The 23,736-nt window shown below is 43.1% G+C and overlaps 1 protein-coding gene across 1 annotated transcript in view; it reads left to right on the forward strand.

The window, feature by feature from the left end:
- Window positions 1–23,736, forward strand: part of LOC311320970 (metabotropic glutamate receptor 8-like) — a gene marked incomplete at both ends in the record, with an annotated part of 311,989 nt that overhangs the window by 226,150 nt on the left and 62,103 nt on the right. Inside the window, one exon of the mRNA XM_084452837.1 lies at window positions 19,573–19,773. Coding sequence (XP_084308963.1) covers window positions 19,573–19,773 — 201 coding nt within the window. The remainder of the gene's footprint in view (window positions 1–19,572; window positions 19,774–23,736) is intronic.

Raw genomic sequence — 23,736 nt, forward strand, 5'->3', positions numbered from 1 at the left:
GGAAGGAAGGAAGGAAGGAAGGAAGGAAGGAAAGAAGGAAGGAAGGAAGGAAGGAAGAAATGAATATGAATGCTACCACAGTAGTCATTAAAGGGTGCCTGTACAGAGAGCCTGCACGTGTCCCCAAATTCAAATCCCAACTGACACTGTGAGCATCCTCTCATTCACTTCAATGGAAAGGCATGTTGAATTCAGACAGCTCTCTCTCAAAAAGTATAAAGGTCACAGCCTAGATATTGACACCGTAGGAATCCTGAGGAAATGCTGAACATTTTAGGCTATGATATGTCTGTGTAGCTTAAAAACTGTAGGCATGGCGACGAGTTAGAAAAAGGGTAAAAATGCAAAATTAGCAGCTCAAAAGGTAGAGTGTGGGCCCATACGTTTCAATGGAGAGCGCAGTTGCCAAACAAATCGTCATACAGCGAAAATTATAAGTCACACGGCTAAGATACTTACATTGTACGAATCAGCACAGTTGTGTGAAAGTTTTGATGTATAATAAGTGTGTGAGCTTTCAAAACTGTAGGAGTGCCAGCAGTTTACAAAATGTGTAAATATTTTAAAAGCAACAGCTGCCACCACTCTAAAAACATAATGATACTGAACATTCCACCAGCAGTTTCAATGGCACAAAAATTACTATTAAAAGTTAAATTACTAAAAAACTATAAAAAATATCAAAAATCTGAATACATCCGTTAAAGAGCTAAACATCGTGAACATTTTAAAGTTTGAATGAAGTTTCTAGCACAAAGTATGTAGAAGTTATAAAGGAGACAAAAAACGGGGAGAATAATAAAGAAAGAAAGAAAGAAAGAAATAGTGGGAATATCACAAGTTGGGCTAGCTTTTGCAAGCTAGCCCACCTAATAATGACGAACAGAGAAGGGAGGAGTGAACGGAGAGCTCTGCAAGTTAATAGTTTTTTTCTTTTTTGACTGTAATTGATTTTAACTAATATAGTCAAAAAGGATTTACATAGATTCGCTCAAACAGGTTAAGTCTGGTTTATTGAGAAAACATAGGAGCGCAAGGACTTCCTGGACAACGCAACATGAGTGGTTCATCCAAAGAAGTGCCGCCTCTTGGTCAGCGCGGCCTTTATTCTCAAGCAAAACACAGGTATGGCGCTTTGAGGATGTAATTGGCTAACCCATTGTACGTCATATAAAATGGCAGGCGTGGTCGAGAATACAGACACGTGACATGAGAAAAGGCGGTTATTTCTTGGAGACAAAGGGACAAAGGATGGTTATTCTGGAGTAGACAGAGTTCTAGGTGTGTGGACCTCCTGGAGGTCATCCTGTAGGTTAGCACAGCTATGTGAACAGTTGAGGGAGGTGGTGAATTACAAAAGGAGAGAGAGGACAAAGGTTTAAGGTGTTTGGAATAGTAAGGTCTTGAGGCCAGTTGTAAATTCTATGACACGGCGCAGATGCTAGCACATACTGTATCAGCACAGCCTCTAGATCTACAGCATCCATGTTTGTTTACTCTGCAAACTCTCGCGAGTGTTTTGATGAGAGTTTGGTACGTTCAGTTGGCTTCAGTTGGAGTGACAAGTTGTATAGTGTATGATCCATCACCTGGTCCAGTCGTTAAATGTGCGATACCCAGTTTTTCAGTTGTCATGCAAAAATCAGCAGAAGCCAGTCGTCTAGTGTATACTCCCAGTCAGTGTTTCCTGTGGAACTGATCTCTTGGTGTGGTGGTGTGTGAAAAAAAGAGTCCGATTTCAAAACCAAAGCGGGGGATCAGAGACCGCCTTTCTTCCTCCCTTGTTCCTCTCTCCTGTCCCCTTCCTTCTCCTCTCTCCTCTCTTGCGCTCCTCTCAACAACCTCTCTCTCCTCTTCTCTCTCACCTGTGCCTCCACTCTGTGTCTGTGCCACAGTCCTGTCCTCTCCTACCACAATCCCTGCCTCTGCCTAAAAAAAACAATTAACTGAAGAGTAGGCCTATAAAGATGGCCTAACTTATCTCGTAAGGCTGGTAAAGTCCTAGAGCTTAATATGTAATTAATTACATGTAACTGGACGGGATAAAACAGTAACCACACAGGCACTTAATAAATGGTTTATAGACATATTTTAATCAGACCTCTTATAATGGTAACAGCTGCTGTTTTCTGTTATTTTGATTGTCATTTTTTAGGTGGCTGGAGGAACATTAACGCAAGCTAGTGTTAGTTCAGCCAGCCAAAAAGGCCGTCGCACAATCCATCAGGCAGCGCTGCGCCTGACTCGCACGAAAGTTGCAGAACCTACTCACGCTTGTGAGACGCTAGACAGACAGCAGCGCGTAGCTCAAATGGAGCAGCTCTGCTTCGGCTCAAACTGTATTTTCAGATGTTTCAGACGTTACGTAACGTTAGCAACACAAGGCCAATTTATCATATTCATTTTTTACTTGTCCGATCAGACAACTGCATGAGGCATTCCTCTTGCCCGAACAGAGTTTACTGGTCCCTGGGAAGCGGGCAAAACTGTTAGCCTACTACAGGTAGCTTGCCTTGTTCCTTAATCCCCCCGATGTGAATCATGTCTAGCCGGCAATAACCTAGCCTCCCTGACTGGTCTCATCATTCTCCTCTCTCTTCCTCTTCAAAAATCATCGTATGCCCATCTAGAAAATTGTATTGATATATTAGGTTATACGATCCGCTAGTTGTCATCAGGGAATTATAAAACCAAAGGCTTTACCAACGTGCTTGAGATGGGCAGGAGCTGTCGGCACGTCTAACTGTAGCTATAATGGCACTTAGATTACTAACATAAATGTATTTTAGACAGTAGGCTAGGCATTTTGAGTAGGCCTAGGTGCCAGCACCAGTGTTTGGCCCAATTCAAACACTGGTTAACACTATGGTAATATTTGAGCGTCAATAGCCTACCTATCTTTCGTTGTAACCTCATGCCGCTCACTGAAGAAAAAATCCCTTCGAGCGCCTCTGAGGTGATCGGAGTCTTCCGATCACCTCAGAAAGGAGCAGCATGGAGCTGCACAGAGCACGCGGCCTATAGGCTCTTAGTCTTATTGAAAATAAATAGTCCTAATGTGGGCGCAACAGTGGTTTTGAAAGCGCATTTAGGCAGAAATATTTAGAAAGTTTTAGATGTTTAATTTAAGACTTTTATATATATAGCCTTTTTTTGTGTATTATTGCTTTTTGTACCAAATGTTTGGTGTGGCGGCAAGGATCTTGCCGTGGTGGTGCGCCACGGCAAAACCTTACCAGCGGAAATGCTGCTCCCAGTCATTTCATAATCTGTTAAGATTGTGAAAGTCTTCTAGCTTTAGAGAGAGAGGGAGAGAGGGTTAGAGAAAGAGAGAGAAAGGGGGAGAGAGAGGGTACGAGGGAGAGAGAAGGTGAGAGAGAGGGTTAGAGAGAGAGAAAGGGGGAGAGAGAAAGAAGAAAGCGAGAGGGTTAGAGAGAGAGAGACCGAGAGTGGGTTAGAGAGAGAGAGAGAGGGTTAGATAGAGAGAAAAAAAAAGAAAGGGAGAGAGGGTTAGAGAGAGAAAGACAGAAAGAGGTTTAGAGAGAGAAGGAGAGCAAACAACAAATGAATGAATGAATGAATGAATGAATGAATGAATGAATCACTGGCGGACAAAAAATATTCTGTATAGGAAGTTCTGAGATTGGCCATAGAAGGCCAACATCATTAATTGGAATGAATGAGGATGATTAAACATCTAAAGGACACAAGCGTCTGCGGTCAGAGCCCACGTGTGTGCACTCCATCATGCATGGCGCACTCAGACTCACCGCCGTGGACGTGACCAGATCTCCTGCCTGGTGACCTGCAGACATGACACACCCCCTTCTGTCTAAGCACCTCATCTCCTGCTTCATAAAGTGTGCCCCTCTCTTAAAAGCAATCCAATAACCTAATTATGCCCACACTACCTTCACCAGACAAACAAGATGGAAGGAAGAAATCAATGATTGACTGTGTGTGCGTGTGTGTTTGTGTTTTTGTGTTTGTTTGTTTACCCTACTCCCTCTCCCCATTGTTAGTACTTTTAATGTTTAATGTAAAATGACAGTAGTGGTTCAATGAAAGTTACAATTGCAGACACCATACTCTCTCTTGGCAACCGAACTGTACCTAATTGATTAGCGTGGAAAAACTACAGTACTTTGTGAAAAGTGCAGAAAACCTATTGCTAGGATCAGTGTTTTTCCATATCATTGCATTCAATAGAACCAACATCACTAGTCCAATAATTATGCATCATGATTTAGCTTATAGGGCAGTTAAACCTTTCTCCGCCAAAGCTGTTATGGGATCAGCTGTCGCCCCCGTAATTCTTACTCATAAAAGATACGTTCAAAGCTAACAATAAAAACAACAACACTACTATGTAGACAACAAAAAAACAATTAAATAAAAAAAACAGTAACTTTTATCAAGCCTGATTTGTTGGTTAACAAAGACACAGGAAGGCAAGGCCTTATCCGGGACCGAAGGTCGTTCGTATCTCTGAAATGTCCGGATGACTGAAACTTATGTTAAAATGCACCAAATTCAATAAGTGGTATACTTGTTTCATATAGACTCATAATAGACCAATAAATACCCTTAATTACTTGTGAAAATGCATCAAAATTGCAATCAAATAGCCAACTAAACTCATATAGCCTAGCTTATAATAGACCTACAGTAGCCTATAATAAAATAACCCAATTTCCACTTGAGTGCGTGCTTTGATCAAATACAGTACTTCATTCTCAAATAAGGCATACGCTGCATCGATAGGCTACTGTATTCGCAGAACAAAAAGGTATAGCCTAAAAACAACCCAACATTAGAACAATTAGAGCAAATGATAATCAATAAATAAATAAATGAAATGACAGACAAGTTGTCGTGTCTGGCTATTGTAGCCTAAAAGAAAGTCTCTAAAACAACCGATGTAGGCTTACGTGGCCTAGGCTGTAGGCTATTATTTAACAAATACAGTAGGCCTAGTAGGCTAATCTACATGCTCACAACACGTCTGTGTTCCTGAAGTCCATTAACTGGGAATGAAAAATGACGCGATGCTCCTCTGCTGACGCACTTTCTGGATACCAAGGAATGCAGCTCTCGCGTAGCAGACTCGTTTGCATTTTGCGCTCGACATTAGAGTAACAAAGAAATGAAACGTGACAGTAGGCTACAGCCTACAGGCAACATGTAGGTCTACATACAGTTCTGTTTTTATTCACAGTAGGATACAGTACTGTAATGAAAATCCCACCAGTAACCAGATAGCAGGCTAAAAAAAAAAAAATGTTTTTTAAGCCTGTCCGGTAGACCGGGAGGTTCGGATCTCTGAAGTTCGGATGAGTGGGGTCCTACTGTAGCACATTTCAGCCCCAGAGCAATTCAAGGTGCTTTACATGAGACATTGTCATAGAAATTGTAGTTTCACCACCTCACCACCTCCCTCAACCTTTCACATAGCTGTGCTAATCTAATTTATGACAGGATGACCTCCAGGAGGTCAACACACCTAGACGTTGTCTGCTCCAGAATAACCATCCTTTGCCCCATTGTCCCTGCCAGAATTACCGCCTTTTCTCATGTCACGTGTCTGTATTCTCGACCACTGTTGATGATGCCTGCCATTTAATATGACGTGTACAATGGGTTAGCCAATCACATCCCCGTCGCCAACTGTGGAAACATTTTAACTGATCTAGTCAAAAAGGATTTGCCAAGATTCGCTCAAAGAGGTTAAGTCTGGTTTATTGAGAAACCATACGAGCGCAAGGACTTCAGAGGAAACGCACGTGAGTGGTATCCAGCAGAAGTGCCGCAGTCTGGTCTTGCGCTGCCTTATATTCAAGCAATACACAGCACAGGTATGACGCTTCCAGGGATGTGATTGGCTAACCCATTGTACACGTCATATTAAATGGCAGGCATCATCAACAGTGGTCGAGAATACAGACACGTGACATGAGAAAAGGCGGTAATTCTTGCAGGGACAATGGGACAAAGGATGGTTATTCTGGGGCAGACAACGTCTAGGTATGTTCACCTCCTGGAGGTCATCCTGTCATAAATTAGATTAGCACAGCTATGTGAAAGGTTGAGGGAGGTGGTGAAACTACAATTTATATGACAACATTAAAAGCATTAAAACAACATGCAAGACATTATAGACATTTAAAACAAAAAGCAGGATAAATATAATACAGGAATAAAAGTTACAGTGCAGTTTACAGATAAACATAACTCCTCTTAGAAAGCAGTGGCAAAAAGAAAAGTCTTCAGGCTTGTTTTAAAAGAACCAAGAGTTGCAGCAGACCTGCAGTTTCCTGGAAGTTTGTTCCAGATATGTGGGGCATAGAAACGGAATGCTGCTTCTCTATGTTTTGTTTTAACTATGTGGACAGAAAGCAGACCTGTGCCAGATGACCTGAGGGGTCTGGATGGTTCATAGCGTATGAGCAGATCAGAAATATATTTTGGCCCTAGACCATTCAGTGCTTTGTAAACCAACAGCAGTATTTTAAAGTCAATTATTTGACGGACAGGAAGCCAGTGTAAAGACCTTAGAACTGGTGTGATGTGATCCACTTTCTTAGTCTTAGTGAGGACTCGAGCAGCAGCGTTCTGAATCAGCTGCGGCTGTCTGATCGTTTTTTTAGAGAGGCCTGTAAACACGCTGTTACAGTAGTCAAGTCTACTGAAGATAAATGTAAAGTTTTTCCAAATCCTTCTGGGACATAAATCCTTTGATCCTTGATATATTCTTCAGGTGATAGTATGCTGACTTTGTAATTGACTTAATGTGGCTGTTGAAATTCAGGTCTGAGTCTATGACTACACCAAGATTTCTGGCTTGGTTTGTGTTTTTTAGCATTACTGATTGAAATTGAGCACTGACTTTTAATCGTTCTTCTTTGGCTCCAAAAACAATTACTTCAGTTTTATTTTTGTTTAGTTGGAGAGTTCTGGCACATCCAATCATTGATTTGTTGAATGCACTCAGCGCTTCTATGGGATTATAGTCTCCTGGTGATATGGTGATAAACTGTAAATTAGCGTGTAGTCTGCATATGGTAACATATTTTGTTGTTTTCCATAATTTGAGTGGGAGCATGTAAATGTTGAACAGAATAGGCCCCAGGATGGAGCCTTGGGGAACTCCACAGGTCATTTTTGTCAGCTCAGATTTGTAATTGCCTATAGACACAAAATAGTCCCTGTCCTTTAAGTAGGATTCAAACCAATCTAACACTGTACCAGAAATTCCCAGCCAATTTTCCAGTCGGCCTAATAGTATGTTGTGGTCTACCGTGTCGAACGCAGCACTGAGATCCAGTAGTACTAAGACTGAGATTTTGCCATTATCTGTGTTAAAATGGATGTCATTAAATACCTTAATTAGAGCAGTCTCAGTGCTGTGGTGTGGTCGAAATCCTGACTGGAAGACATCAAAGCCATTACTTAGTACCAGGAAGTTATTCAGTTGTTGGAAAACCACCTTTTCAATTATTTTGCTTAGAAATGGGAGGTTTGATATGGGCCTACAGATGTGGGAAGTTAGAAATGTCACATGCTGCAGCATTTCACGTCGCGGTATTTGGCAGGGAAATCCCGTTGGAAATCTCGTGGGATTTCAGACGGGTGTTATTTCGTTTTAGTGATGCACCACCGCCAGGTGGCGTCTTTGAGTAGATTAAGCAGGCTGAGCTCTGTTTTTCTCCTATAGTCTACGAATGAAGCATCATTAAGTTTCACATTCTTTAATTTAAATGCTCTCTTGTAAAGCACTGTGAGCTGAATTTATCTGTATGAAAGGTGCTATACAAATAACGTTTAATTGTTATTATTACCTTGTTCTCAAACACATGTTTTTTCTCCATCTGGATGTAATTTAATTATTACAAACACCTATATCCAGGCCTACAGTAGCCTATCTATCTCGGTAACTGACGTTGGGTCAAGACGTGGTGGCTGCTAGGTCAAATGCGCAAAATAACAGTATTGTAAATATATTTGTAAGTAAAGATATGGTGAACGTGGGGGTTTTGCGTTTTGTTTCTGGAACGCATTCAACTGGTAGGCTACTCGTAAACCCCGGAAGTAAATTTGAAGACGGGGCACCAGCTAATGTAGCCAAGTCTGAGCGCAGTAGGCTATATGGCTTCAGCACGATACAAAGAAAAAATAAGCTTGATCGACTTGTGGATCCATACAAAATTGACATAGTCGCCATGAGTAAAGATCACTCATTGCCAATCATATCCGGACATTAACTATCTTGTGCATAGATAGCGGCAGGTTTGACAGTGAGTGCCTTCACATGCACAATATAAACAATATTTTGTTATGATCTTGAATATATATATATTCAAGATCATTCAAATAAGATAATATCGTGTATGTTTTTTTTTATTTATACCGGCCGCCAGTCGTTCCATGAACGGCTATAGGGAATGCGCAGTTTCGCGCTGGCTACAGCCTATTATATGCACAGTTTCGCGCTACGTAGGCTATTATAAATAAGTATAATTGGGGGAGCTTGGACTCGCTGGGGACTGGTGGAGAGACGCAGAGCCTCCCCAGACGCGACATTGGCTCCAGTTGGCTGAAGAGCTGCGCGCTCTGTCGTCCAAACAGGCTGTTTGTCTTCAGCTGCATGGTGAAGACAAGCTGCAGCAAGAACAGAGCAGAGCGCATCAACTCGTGTATAGCTACAACTAGTAGCCCATAGCCATTAAAACGGCTTATTGTTTTATTCATATATCAACTAGATAATTCGATAATAATGGTTGAGACATGAATGTAAAAATGATGTTTTATTGATGAAAAGGGTCAAACTGAAAAACATGGAGAGTCATTGCATTGATCGATGCAGTCCGTTCAAATAGGCATCAAAAGATAAAGTAGGCCCATTTAAAATGACCAATTACATCTTCAAATCCCTTCTAATCTTGGCCTTTGATAGGGTTTTTTCCCGCCCTACTGCCAATTATATCCGAACATTAACTATCTTGTGCATACAGAGCACAAACAATGAAACAATGAAACGAAAAGATTTCCTGTCTGTCTGTGGCATTCGCTACCAGCAAACACTGAAAATACAGGTCCTCAATTTATTTAGATTAGACTAGCCTATCCAACTGGACCACTCCAATGAATGTTGAACGTAGCCTACTTTTATTCTTTAGGTTTTACAGAATCGGCCTACAATGTCCATTGTCCACACATGCATGCGCCATCTGACTAGCTCGTCACTCGCCAGCGAACCTGGACTAGACTATTGTAACACCCCCCCCCCAAATTCTTTTATATTCAAATAAACTGGATGAACCGGTTTCCTAGCCCTGGATCGTGGGGAGGGGGGTAGCCTGCGTTAGCGGGTGCTTTGCCATGACCGGCCATTGAATTCGCTAGTTTGATGATAGATGGATTTAACGTCCAAAGTAGATTGTGCAAGTATTGTATAGGCCCATGTGTAAGAGATGAATGGTTGTAACCATGAACTCAGCCAGAGGTAAGCCCTACTGTAGATTATCAGCATTATCACCAGTCTCAATTTATGTTTTCCTCTAGGCTACGTGTTGCCATTCATTTAAACCACCATCTCATCTAGACTACTTCTGTTGCTGCATTTTTACATTTATGCTTTCATGATTTTAGAGCGCAATCAACATTTTCCAGGATTCCAATAAGTCCATCCATTCATCCAACTTTGTGCTGAGCGCAGCGCAGGCTGGTAGCCTACTGTCAAGGCTCACGACTGATGCACTCCCTTAACACGTCTCGCAACTCCCCAGACCATCAAGAGAATTTCAATATGAAAGACCTTGGGATTCCAGGAGTCAAGGCCGTTTCAGACGGGGAGCGACATTCCGCCTGCGTTCTCGCTCGGATCAGCGGGGGACGCACGCGTCCTGCGCGCAGCGGGGAAAGCTGACTACAATTCAGCTCTTGTCGCGAGCGGGCGTGTGCAGCCTAGTTCCATATGAGAACATTCCTCGGTCCAATTCCGTATAGTAGATCCGCCTGTGTACTTTCAACGAATGTATTATTAGACATAATATCATAATAATATATATAGCCTTCAACGACCTCCTGAGCTGCCTGCCTGATGGTCTCAGGGCTAAAGAGGCCGCGCGTCGTTTTCCTCACCCTAACTATTGGCATGCTATCAATGAAAGAAAATACATTGTAAATAAACATGGTTTTAGGCTATTGTTTTTATGTAGGCCTATAGGTTAAGCTATTTGTGTTCATAAGGTAACATCATTGTAAACGAAAGTAGCCTATAGCCTATAATCAAATTGACTGGAACCAGGGGGTTTGACAAAAGTTAAGAGGCAAAATAATTTGTCTTGACTGCATTCAAGATGTATCTTTCACATTAAAACTACATACAAAGCTGACCAATAGCATTAGAAAGATCTCTTCGAGAGCTTTCATTTCACCTGTACATTCTGCCCAAATGTCACTCGCGCACCCCTGCAGCTATGTTATCATGTAGCCAGTAGATATGCTAAGAAAATTGCATGTTTGCAAACTAAAACAAGTGAACACAATTTTACAATCGAAAAATGCTTCTGAGACCATTATTTTACTTATATGGGGCAAAAGTGGTTTCTCTTCCTGCTTCTGCCTAAGCCCTCCACAATACCACAACACAACGGTGTCATGTTTTACCGAAGGAGAAGTGAAGAAGACGGTAGCTAGCAGAAGCTAAAGCAGTTAGCTAATGTTAAGATCATTCCTCTAGCTGCTTTGCTGCTAATGCAAGTTCGTCTCCGTTCCTGCCCGAGAAACAGAAGTTGAACTAATAGCATCAAAATCAAAATAGCTACAGGAATCAATGTTGTAAAGTTAGCTATCTGTTTTTTAGCCACCGACAGCTTGTTATGTTATGTTATGTTATTTTTATTTATAATGCGCCCCCCAACCAACTGTTACATCAGCCCGGGGCGCAGCCCGGGTACAAAAAGAGACAAACAAAAACAATGGACTGCAGAGACACAAAATGAAACTACATTTAAGACACAAGACAAGGACATAAATTATAGATCGTCTGTGACAAAGAGGTGAGTTTTAAGCTGTGCTCTAAAAGAGTCAAGGGTGGTGGCGGACTTGATGTTCAGAGGAAGCTTGTTCCATAGCCCAGGTGCCATCACAGAGAATGCACGGTCTCCCTTTGTGACAAGTTTTGACCGTGGGACCTTCAGGGTCATCTGGTTGTCAGATCTGAGCTGGCGACCAGGCCTGAAGTTGGTAGGTTGGTCCAGGAGATCTTTGATGTAAGCTGGGGCGAGACCATTGAGGGCTTTGAAGACATACGTGAGGATCTTGAATTTCACTCTGCGCTTCACAGGAAGCCAGTGAAGGGAGGAGAGGACAGGAGAAATGTGTTCCCTCATCTTAGTGCCTGTCACCAGCCTGGCAGCGGCATTTTGGACTAGCTGCATGCTGTAGATGGTCTTGTCGGTGACCCCGGCATAGAGGGCATTACAATAGTCCAGTCTGGAGAAGATGAGCATTAGTACGACCCTCCGTAGGTCGCTGGAGGAGAGGAAGGACTTGATTTTGGATACTGTGCGCAGTTGGAAAAAACAGGATTGCACCACAGATCTCACTTGCTTGTCAAACTTGAGGTCTGTGTCAAATATGACCCCAAGGTTTCTGACGTGGGATTTTTCAAGGGTGGACAAACTTCCTAGATTATTTCTGATCTGACTGATCGAGGTGGAGTTGCCGATCAGAAGGATTTCACTCTTGGTGTCATTGAGCTGCAGGAAGTTTTGTGACATCCACTCCTTTATGTCCCGCAAGCAGTCCTTCAGACGGTCCAGCCCAGAGGGATCGTCTGCCCTGAGTGGAAGATAGATTTGAGTATCGTCTGCGTAGCAATGGAAGGAAATCTTATGGCGATGAATGACTTGGCTGAGGGACAGCATGTAGATGGAGAAAAGGATGGGACCCAGTATTGAGCCCTGAGGGACCCCACAGGTGAGGTTGACACGGCAGGATGAATGGTTGGCTATATTCACTGAAAAGGTCCTGTTGTTGAGGTAGGACTTGAACCAGGACAGGGCTGTGTTGGTGATGCCAACCCCCTGTTGGATGCGGTCGAGGAGGATGGTGTGATCTATAGTATCAAATGCTGCACTGAGATCCAGGAGAACCAGTGCAGCACATTTCCCTGAGTCAACGATGAGGAGTAGGTCGTTTAACACCTTCAAGAGGGCAGACTCGGTGCTGTGGCCGGCCCTAAATCCGGACTGACATTTCTCCAGTATGTTGTTGTGTTGGAGATAAGGCTGCAGCTGACTGAGAACGGCCTTTTCTAACAGCTTTGACAGAAATGGTAATTTTGAGATGGGTCTGTAGTTGCTGGGGATAGTGGGATCTAGGCTGGCTTTCTTAAGAAGGGGCTGGACCACCGCTTCTTTTAGGCATGATGGAACGATACCTGTGGCCAGGGAGCAGTTGATGATGGACAGGATGTGAGGACCAACTGCCTCAAAAACCTCCTTAAGGAGGGGGGCAGGGATGGGGTCCTGAGGGGACGTGGCTGGTCTCAAAGCGGCGGCCATCTTGGAGAGGGATGAGAGGGAGATGGAGCTGAACACGGAGAAGGTGGATGAGCATCTCAGAGTAACAGCTATGTCCCGGGTGGAGGGTGGGATGTTTCTTCTGATGTCGTCGACCTTTTCTGAGAAAAAGGACAGAAACTCATCACACTTTGTAGGGGATGCATCCTGGATAGCAGTAGTAGGAGGGCAAACAACAGAATTGATGGTTCTGAATAAAATTCTGGAGTTTGGAGCATTTGCAATTAGACTAGCAAAGTACTTGGCTCTCTCTGCTTTAACCACCCTGTGGTAGCTCTTCTGTCTGTCCCTCAGTATTTCGAGCTACCGTTAATATTATGGAAGCTGCTATCGTGAGCTAACTTGCTATCACGGTCTTATCGTGCAGCTTCACAGGCTGCTATTAACAGACAGCACTAAAGTTGACAAAATCACACTTGCACATCATTAGAATTCCAACCATTTATATGGGATTTATCATTCAACTAAACATGGAACCTGAATACTACCTGATATTTCAACCTGCTGCCATCAGTGATCGGCGCGTCTGCTTGTTTGAGTCATGAATATCTTACGCAGTTACATTCCATGTGTCCCAAAACTGTTAAATCATTCCCCATGTAGTTCACTATGAGTCGCACTCAATACATCCATGGTAGCACTACATAGAGAATAGGGAGTGAGTGAACCATTTCAAACACATCTCTGGTCATCTCCGTTAGCCATCTTACTCGTCCTGATGCCATGTTCCATATGAGAACACTCAGTCAGCCTAATGTATTAAACTTCTAGACCCGGCGACAGTTACAGAGATAGAAACTATAAATAGATAGGCTTTGTTCGTAATAATTAAATTACAACCAGACAGAGAACAAGGAGTTTGAGAACGGTAGGCTCATCTAATGTGCGAGATGAGCTACAGCAATGGGTCAATGAGTGGTATTACTGCGCCCCTATGGGCAGGCGAGCGGTGGTGCGGAATGCCGTAAAGCGCCTGTTAGAATACCGCGGGTCAAGTTACATTCTTATGTTCTCACATCTGTATAATTGTTCATTTGTGAGGTGTCTAGATTATTCTTTTTTAAGAGTGGCTTGAAGACTGCAGTTTTCAGGGTTTGCGGGAACACACCTGAAAGAAGAGATGTGTTTACAATTTGTAATAAATCAGAGGCCATGCAGTTGGATACAGTTTTGAAGAAGTCTGTAGGTAACATCAAGTCAACAGGTGGAGGATTTCAGATATTGTATATTGTCCCCCAGTGTTTTATAGTTGATGGGATGACATTGTGTCATGGTATTGATTTTAAGTGGACACTGCGACGACACATGTCCTGTACCTGAAATGGAGGCACTAACTGCTTGTCTAATTTTCTGAATTTAGTCAGTGAAGAAAGGCAAATTTGTTTCAGGCCCTGGTGGAAAGAAGTTCAGAGGCTACTGACACAGGAGGGTTTGTCAGCCTATCAACAGTGGCAAACAAGGCACGTGCATTGTTATGGTTTTTGGTGATGCCAGAAAAAAAGGTCTGCCTACAGGAAGCTGTAAATGTCCACAAAACCAACTATGGTCCGTGGGCTGTTTAGTGAGAGTGAGAAGGAATTAATTGGAGCCCAAGCACTGGCGGTGCGAGGCCCTATTGAAATTGTAAGGATTATTCTCCTCCTTCGACCTTCTTCTTCTCCCCAAACAAATGCCTTTTTGGTGGGCTAAACATCGATGAAAACGCATTAAACTTTGCTGATACGTCAGTCCCAGTGAAAAATTTGATATGTCATGGGTGACGGAAATGGGCGTGGCAAAACGGGTCAAGAGCGCCCCCTGGAACATTTAAAATGGCGAGCCCCACCTTTCAGTTTGATGTAGGCGAATTAAATTTGGTGGGCATATGTAGTTCATCAAGACACTCAAATATCTCTTGGAGCTATACCCAACATCCAACAGGAAGTCAGCCATTTTGCTCTTAATGTGCCATTTTTTCCTTGTTTTTACAATTTCCATGCCTCATACTCATACTCCTCCTACAGATTTCATCCGATCAACTTCATATCCGGTCAGCTTCATCTTAAAGTCGCACTGAAATGAAAAAATCATTCTGTCCCATTTTGGTTCACATAATTGGTCATAGTGTTCACCTATTCAACGATGTATGCCAAAAGAAATTACAAAATTCTACTTTTGTTGTAATGTTATATCAAAGTATATAATTTCTTACTTCCTGGAAAACGGTAGCTCACGTGCAATGACGACAACAACAGGTACCTTAGATTTAAGGCCACGACATCCACCCGTCAATCAACGGTATCCTTCTATCGAATCTGTCTAAACTTCTTAAAACCTGTCCACTTGTCAATGTTCCAATCAAATTTCTCTAAACATATGTCCCACCCTCATAGCTTAATTGCGTCGGAAATATGTCAAACTAGGAAGTTAGATGATCTCAAACGTCCGTTTAGTGCAACTTTAAGACCTTTGTGATCAAAAGTTATCAAAAATAAATTAGTTTTCACCAAACACCCTTGCCGTGGCACCCTGCAAAATTCTGACATTTCGCCATAAAACAGGAAGTCCTCATAACTCCTACATACATTATCCAATTTGCACCTAATTGCTCACGCTTCATGAAGCTCGCATCCTGAACACATCTGTAGGTCAGTATTGAGTCATACTTATAGTGCCGCCTACAGGTCAAGCAGGAAGTCATCATAACTTCTACATACATTGTCCGATTTACACAACATTCCCCACGCTTCATCAAGGTACCATCCTGAACACATCTATGCATCGGTATTGAGTCACGCTTAGAGCACCACCTACTGGTGACAGGAAGTTTCTCTCAATACTGGACACCGAAAAAGCACACCCTTTAACGGCGCCGCACCCTGACACGTGTGGGGTGCGAGGGTTCTGCTCACTGCTGCTCGCAGCCCTAGTTAAAAGTGTTATTGGAATTGTATTGGGGGTTAGCCAGGCTTACCTCAGAGTCTGGGAGAGAATGCCACTGATTTCGGTCTTTTTTCCCTTCATTCTGGCGCCTGGCTTTCTGGGTCTAATGGGCCTTGGTGTCGCACCGATCTCAAAGCATTCTGGGAGCTGAGAGGGTTAGGGCAAACAATCTATAAAACCTGATCTTATGTCTCTATAAGACACAGTGAGGTGCTATCTCAGGCCCAGCCTCTATAAGACACAGTGAGGTGCTATCTCAGGCCCAGCCTCTATAAGACACAGTGAGGTGCTATCTCAGGCCCAGCCTCTATAAGACACAGTGAGGTGCTATCTCAGGCCCAGCCTCTATAAGACACAGTGAGGTGCTATCTCAGGCCCAGCCTCTATAGGACAGAGCGAGGTGCTATCTCAGGCCCAGCCTCTAGGACACAGTGAGGTGCTATCTCAGGCCCAGCCTCTAGGACACAGTGAGGTGCTATCTCAGGCCCAGCCTCTAGGACACAGTGAGGTGCTATCTCAGGCCCAGCCTCTATAAGACACAGTGAGGTGCTATCTCAGGCCCAGCCTCTAGGACACAGTGAGGTGCTATCTCAGGCCCAGCCTCTAGGACACAGTGAGGTGCTATCTCAGGCCCAGCCTCTTTAGGACACAGTGAAGAATACATTTTAAGACTGGTTAATGGTCTGAGCATCATTAAAAGGGGTCAGGAGGATGTCAATAAAATATGCTGCTAAAATATCTAAAAGCCATTTACCCCCTGCCAAGAGACAAGGTGATATGACCGGGATATAGTAATGCCCTGGACAATTTGCATATCCTGTTAATTGGAAGAACAGAAATTACCCATGCAGACATAAAACAGCAGAATGCACATCAACCCCCCTCTCTCCTCTCAGCTGTCAGAGCTGCAGCCAGTCAAATAAAGACCTGAGCGTGGCAGACAGCGTTTCTCGGGGCATCGCATAATCGTACATTTGTTAGTTTAAAGGTTCACTAAATATTTAATTTCTTAATTAGCGAAAACAGAAAGTCATTATCTGAGCCCCCCCCCCCAGTTATTGTCCCGACTCATCAGACAGTGGCCCCTCTCTCCGCCCTCACCATCTGGCCTGCTCCCTAATCCAGGTCCAGGCTTGTTGGAGGCCAGTCCACCACCATTTACTAAACATAAACTAAGCGCCGGTGGCAGTATGTGAACTTCCCGTAACCTTGACGTCTGACTAAACATTTACTGTACAGCCTACAGACAGTAGTCAGGGATGAGAGCCCATCCGGATCCCATTGTCTCAGAACAACGTTGACACCCTTGTGCCTTAGATTGAGAGACTGTTGGGAGTAACGTTACACTTTTAGCTCCATTGTCATTTTTCTTCACCATCCTTTAAAGGGGTAGTGTGCTATTTTAGACATTTAGCCCTATTTGTGGTCCGTCTACCATGAACCTGAAACACAGGGACCATAATTTCACTGATTGTTTCACTATTGAGCTATCTGCAGTTTTTATGCAGGCTCTCACTGGGCTACAATGGAAGTCAATGGGGCATGCGTAAGTGCATTGGATACTATGATGAATGTGCTTTTCTGAGACGGGAATCACAGACTGGACTGGTAAGATTACATCCAGTGCTTCTCGTCTTGAAAAACCACTTTATTATAGTTTTTCCAACGTATTTACGTATTTACATTGCCGTTTTTAATTAAGTCTGGGCATTTTGTGTTAATATAGTGATAATATGTTATAGTAGAAGAATGAGGAAAAATCAGAAAATTGATGAGTTGAAGAAAAAAGCCTTTTTGCCTGTAGTGCCTTAACTGCAGACTGGGCACTCACTCACCAGGCGGCTCCTGCATAATGAACACAGCCTGATTGATACAGCAGCAGTAACGGAATGAGGAAGTAGAATGCAGTCCCTCTTTGAGTTCTCTATAACCCCCAGGTCCCGGCTCCAACTCAGACTGAAAGATTGAGACAAGCCTACAGTCGTATGGAAACTAATTGGATTGGAGGATGGGTTTCAGTCTATATAGGTGACTGGAATCGTATTAGTTGTTTGTTGCTGTTATCACAGAGTGAAGAATCACTCCCAGTCAAGTGGCGTACGATCTTGAGTGTATTCATGCCGGGTCCTGGTCACTGTTCCTGTTTGTTTATCAACGTGTGTCTTCACTCTGTCATGTCTTCGCAGCACCAGACTATAGGAACACATCACTGCTATCGCAGCACCAGACTATAGGAACACATCACTGCTATCGCAGCGTTTATACAATCTGACTAAATGTTGAAGCTGGCGATAAACAACACGGGTCATAAGGATGAGCTATTAATGTAAATCTATTCAGACATGCTGTTTATGTACAGTTCTGTTGCTGCGCTTTGGAGTTTTTCTTATTTCAACACCTCTCAGGGCAGATGACCCTCCATAATTAGTTTGTCATGTATCCGATTTCCTCTGTAATTGAAGCAGAAGGGTCTTCCTGAGCAGAACAGAGCAGAGGGAATCACTATCCCAACCGCCCTGTTCAGAGGGAATTAAATCTGCCCTTGTAAGTGGTGCTTAATTGAAACGGCAGTGCTGTGATGAAGTTGTCTGTCAGGCTTACTGCCACACATCATTCAATATGATGGAGGATCTCATCTCCATAGCATCACTCAGCTAGTCTCATTAGCAAACACTGGGATTTAGTCTTATTAAATTCCAAGTTAAGTCCTCTTGGGTAATCAGAAGTCATGTTTTATTGGCTTTCAATGAGATATAATCTCTTGAGCAGGAGTTTCGTGAATTAGATGGGATTTGTTAATTTTCTAGTGTAATTGCCATTGTCTTGAATTGCTTATGAAGGATTCAACATTATTCAGGTGTTTTTAAGGTAATGCCTGGAGGCAAACCACTGATACATTATGTAAGCATTAACAGTGCATTATTGCTCCCATTGCATAGTCCTGTAAATTCACTAGAATTGCTTCTCAAAGCATTCCAAACCAGGAATGTGGAGGGCTGTGTCACTGGATCTGGTCAAGATCAGGTAAACTCAGTTTGGTGTTTTGCGGCTTCCGTACCTTCACTCCATGGCCGTGTCCGAATACCCATACTAAGGTTGTGATTGGTCATTTTGTGCAAATACATCTTCTACCGTGAACGCGCTCATAGCTAGATTGGACCAGCTGGGTAGACTTAATGAGTTGATAGCCACCGGCATGTTAATGTTTATCAGTGATTGCATTTGTTTGGCTTACTCGAGCGAGCTAGCGAAAAGTTATCCTGGATATGTTGAACTAGCTTCGTATAACATAGCCCTGGTGTGGCCAAAACAACCTGGAGGTCAATGATCTCAAGACAGTGGAGATGGTTGTGGACTTCAGGAAGAACCCAAACCCACTAGCTCTCATCACCCTGGGTGACTCCCCGGTCGACACTGTGTATTCCTTCCGCTTCCTGGACCTCACGTGGACTCACCAAGAAGTCACAGCAGAGGATGTACTTCCTGAGGCAGCGGAAGAAATTCAACATGACAAAGGCAATGATGGTACTCGTCTACACCGCCATAATTGAGTCCATCCTCACCTCCTCCATCAACATCTGGTATGCTGCTGCCACAGCCAAGGACAAGATCAAACTGCAGCATGTCATCCGCTCTGCTGAGAAGGTGATTAGCTGTAACCTGCTATCCCTCCAGGACCCACAAGCCTCCAAGGCTCTGAAGAAGATTATGGCCGACCCCTCCCACTCTGGTAAAAAAGTATTTGAACCGCTCCCCTACGGCAGGAGGCTGCAGTCCATCAGGACCGAAACCTGCACAAAAACACTTTCATCCCAACTGCATCTGGCCTCATCAATAACGCCTGGGACCCTCACTGACACTATTTTATGTTGTACATTATTGTAGATTTGCCACTTTGTTATTGTATTTTGCACTGTCCTGTCTCATCCTTGCACTGTGTTGACTTTTATGCACCAACAGACCAAAGCAAATTCCTTGTATGTATAAACCTACCTGGCAATACTTCTGACTCTGATTCTGACCAAGCCTTTGCCACAGTATGACAGCTGGTGTGTTTCCTCAGGGCTGGAGAAGGTGGGCCGGGACTCCCTGTACGAGCAGGAGGGGAAGGTCCAGTTCGTGATGGACGCTGTGTACGCCATGGCCCACGCCCTGCACCGCATGCACCGCGAGCTCTGCTCCGGCTCCCCGGGCCTGTGCCCGCGCATGGCCAGCATCGACGGCAAGGAGCTGCTCAGCTACATCCGGGCGGTCAACTTCAACGGTATTTTGGAATTCAGTACTTGTGACTCGTTTGTCAGCCTTGCTGTTGACATTGTGATTGTTATTGTTGCACGGTCGTAATCATAGATCATGTTCATAATCCTGGCACTAATCAAGCATAATCATTGTCATCATCATCATCTTCATTTTAATCTTACTCGGTTGTCTTCCAACACCATCATGATCTTCACCTGAAACTCATGTTCTTATCAGCATGTTTTCTTAATCAGTCAATTCTTTGTTCTGTTTATGGTATTTAGCACCTTCAGTTCCACTTGCAATCTTGACCTTTTTACAAACTCTTTTTTGGTCAGTTGGCACAGTGATTATTCCCCTTTACAGAAGATACATGTCCTTCCATTGATCAGCATTCACCACTGACCTCTCCATTCCTGCCTCAGCATGCACTCCTCTTTCTTCATTATTTGTTATATCATGCATTCCTTCTTCTTCATGTTTCTTCATCATGTTATATCATCCATTCCTCTTTCTTCATGATGTTTTATCATGCACTCCTCTCTCTTCATTATGTTATATCATCCATTCCTCTTTCTTCATGATGTTTTATCATGCACTCCTCTCTCTTCATTATGTTATATCATCCATTCCTCTTTCTTCATGATGTTTTATCATGCACTCTTCTCTCTTCATTATGTTATATCATGCATTCCTCTTTCTTCATGATGTTATATCATGCATTCCTCTTTCTTCATCATGTTATATCATGCATTCCTCTTTCTTCATTATGTTATATCATGCACTCCTCTCTCTTCATTATTGGGGGCCAAGCAGCGAAGCTGCATAGGCCACCATTATGTTTCTACCTTTTATTATTATTATTATTATTATTATTATTCTGCCATTGGAGTCTATGGCAGCCCATAGAACCGTATGGTAGAAAAATATGAAATTTGGCACACTGATTCGGGACAGTCCCATGACCCCTCTCACCAAGTCCTCAGCTCCAACACTCTAGCGCCACCAATGTGTCAAAGTTGGCAATGCATTTATGCACGCAACTTTTGACCCGTAAGTCCAATTTTCAAAATCAAGGTGCCATATGATTCCTTGGCTCAAGCCGAGTTAAACAAACCCTATTACGTCATGCATACCCTGTTGGATTGTCCGCTATTTTGGATTCTGTGAAAAACACTTAAAATGCTACTCCTCCTACAGATTTTCACCAATATGCAAAAAAACTAATACACATAGTCCATAGACCAATGTCTACAAAGGATTGCTTTGCATTGGTGATATTCCAAAGTGTTTTCCATTGTGACAGCCAATTGAATTTGGCGACAAAGCCGCCAAACAGGAAGTTGGGGCATATCGCACAAATGCTTTAATGTATCAACAGCACATTTAGCAGACTCGTTAGGGACCCTCCCGTGACCTCTGTCACCAAGTCACATGTTGACAAGTTGAGCACTCTAGCGCCACCAATGTGTCAAAGTTGGAGTCACGTTTATGCTTGTAACTTTTGAACCGTTTGTTCGATTTCAGAGATCATTGGATTCCTTGCATCAAGCGCGAGTTCAAAACATACCATGGTTTCATTATTTTTTCATTCTCTTTATTGCAGAATGCAAGTTACACTTTTGGTGTTCTGCACAATTTCTCTCCAATGTATAATTTTTTCCCGTGTGACAGTTTGAATGATGACTCCCCCCCCCCTCCATTGAAACCAATGGAGCCACACTCTAACTTGAAACAGAAAATGACTGAATCAATGTTGTGTTTCTAACTCATCACCTCTCCTACACTTTTGAAGACAGAAGGACATATTATACCTCAAAATGTTTGTGTGATTGTCTGGATTCTATAGAAGTAAATAGTTACGCTCTGCTATACTTTTGGCCGTGTGCCAATTTAAATGACGACACCCCCCCTCTCACTCAACCGAGAGGAAGAGACCCTTCCAGCTGTCATTAGTTAAGTGCTCAGGACTCAGGCTCAAGTGTGAGGGGGCGGAAGGGTGGGTTGCGCACTCAGATTGGGATTCGGCTAATAGGGTTAGGGGAATCCCGTTCAACCATATGTCTGACTTTCGAAATTCTCGGAACCATCCTTGACCCTTGTCAAACACGTCTCATGTCGCCACGTCAGTCTAGCTGATTCCTTGACTGCTTGCAGCTAAACTGCTTTACCCCCACATCCCTGCTTGCAGCTATATTGTTATTTCATGCATTTCTCTCTTCTTGACTCTTCCCATCAGTTTCTTCCATCGCCCCACCCCCCCACTGGCTCTCCCAAAGGCCCTTCCTTCCTCTTTCACTTTTTTATTTATTTTATTCATTTATTTTATTCATCCCATTCATCTTCCTCTTCCCTTCCTCCACTTATCTTCTGTCACTGATTCATCCCTGCTCTCTATTTTTATTTATTTCATCTGACCATCCATTCCTCTTCCAGAGTCTCCCCGCCCTGATCTTCAGAGTGTGTTACGTTGGCTCCTCGGGCTACAGGGCTAGGGTTAGCTCTGTAGCTCTCCAGAGACCGTGCTCAGCAATACTTTCACCTCAGTTCACAGAGCTGCTCCTCTTAAGATAAGACTGTGTTCAGCTGTGTTCAGGCATCTTTAGATAGGACTGTGTTCAGGCATCTTTAGATAGAACTGTGTTCAGCTGTGTTTTCTTTTGATAGGACTATGTTCAGCTGTGTTCAGGGATCTTTTGATAGGACTATGTTCAGCTTCAGTATGTTCAGGCATATTTATATAGGACTGTGTTCAATTGTGCTCAGGAATCTTTAGATAGAATTCTAATCCTTCATTATATATACAGGTACCACGTTTTAACAAATATTGACATATTTGTGTTACGGTTAAGTTTAGCCACCTTTTTATACTTGGTTACAATTTTCTCCTGACCGTAACACTGATTGTCTGTCATAGGATCAAAGAGATTTTTTTTTTCCCAGATACTATTTTGGAAGCTGTTTTTATGCTTGTCTTTATGTGATATTGACTGAAAGTGCAGATTTCTTACAAAGTATGTTTGTGAAGTGAGGCACAGAGTCATAAGGCTAGCCAGAAGATAGCTCCTGGAACTTTATTCTAGTTGTCTTAGTGAGCTAGACACAACTATACAACAATGGTCAACGTACAACCCAAATTTCATTTCATGATCATTCAAACACTACGACAAACGTTATCTGACAAGAATGATGAATATCAGGGTTTTTCCTGCATAGAGAATTACGAGGTGGCCGTCTCCATCAACTTTTGTGATCATCAACTCCTGCCCTCTACAAAATAAAAACACTAAGACGTGCCGACCTGTACACATTTAGCATAGTATGGTAGTAGCTAGTGTTGTAATCCAGACGACCTAAACCAAGACCAAGTCAAGACCAAGACCAGAGTATATCGAGACCAAGACAAGACCAAGATTTTAGGGGTTGAGACAGAGTCAAGGCCAAGACCAAGGCAGGGCGAGACCGAGTCAAGACCAAGACCAGGCCCGGGTCCTTAGGATTTTGGTGACCCTAAAAGATTTTGTTTGTTGCAAAACACTCCCAGCACAACCAACAGACCACACACTCTTCTATTCTCACAGTGCTGCATCTTGTTTTAGGAAATTGTGCTTTCAGTACCGAACCAACTCCAACCCTTTCACAAATCTGAGTATAAGGTGTTTATGGCTAAAATACTTTAAATATGTAGGCTAGGCTACTTCCAGCTGCCGTAAGAATATAACACATTCATTACTAGCTCTGCTAACACCTTGTGGCCAGATGTTTCATGACAATGTGAACGCTGCAGGGGGATTTACTGTATGGTGCAATGGAATTGAGAAGACCTAATGATACAGGAGGGCACCATTCAGAAGCAGCTTAGCTAATGTAACGTTAGCTAGCTTTGATAGCGTACGAGCTTACCTTTTTATGCTACCTTTCTAAATAACGCTTAAAGTTGGATGCGGTCCCAGCAGTCTCTAAGTGTCGCATCACAGTATTAACACAC

This window comes from Borostomias antarcticus (genome assembly GCF_949987555.1).
Source record: "Borostomias antarcticus genome assembly, chromosome: 18".
Classification (NCBI taxonomy): domain Eukaryota; kingdom Metazoa; phylum Chordata; class Actinopteri; order Stomiiformes; family Stomiidae; genus Borostomias; species Borostomias antarcticus.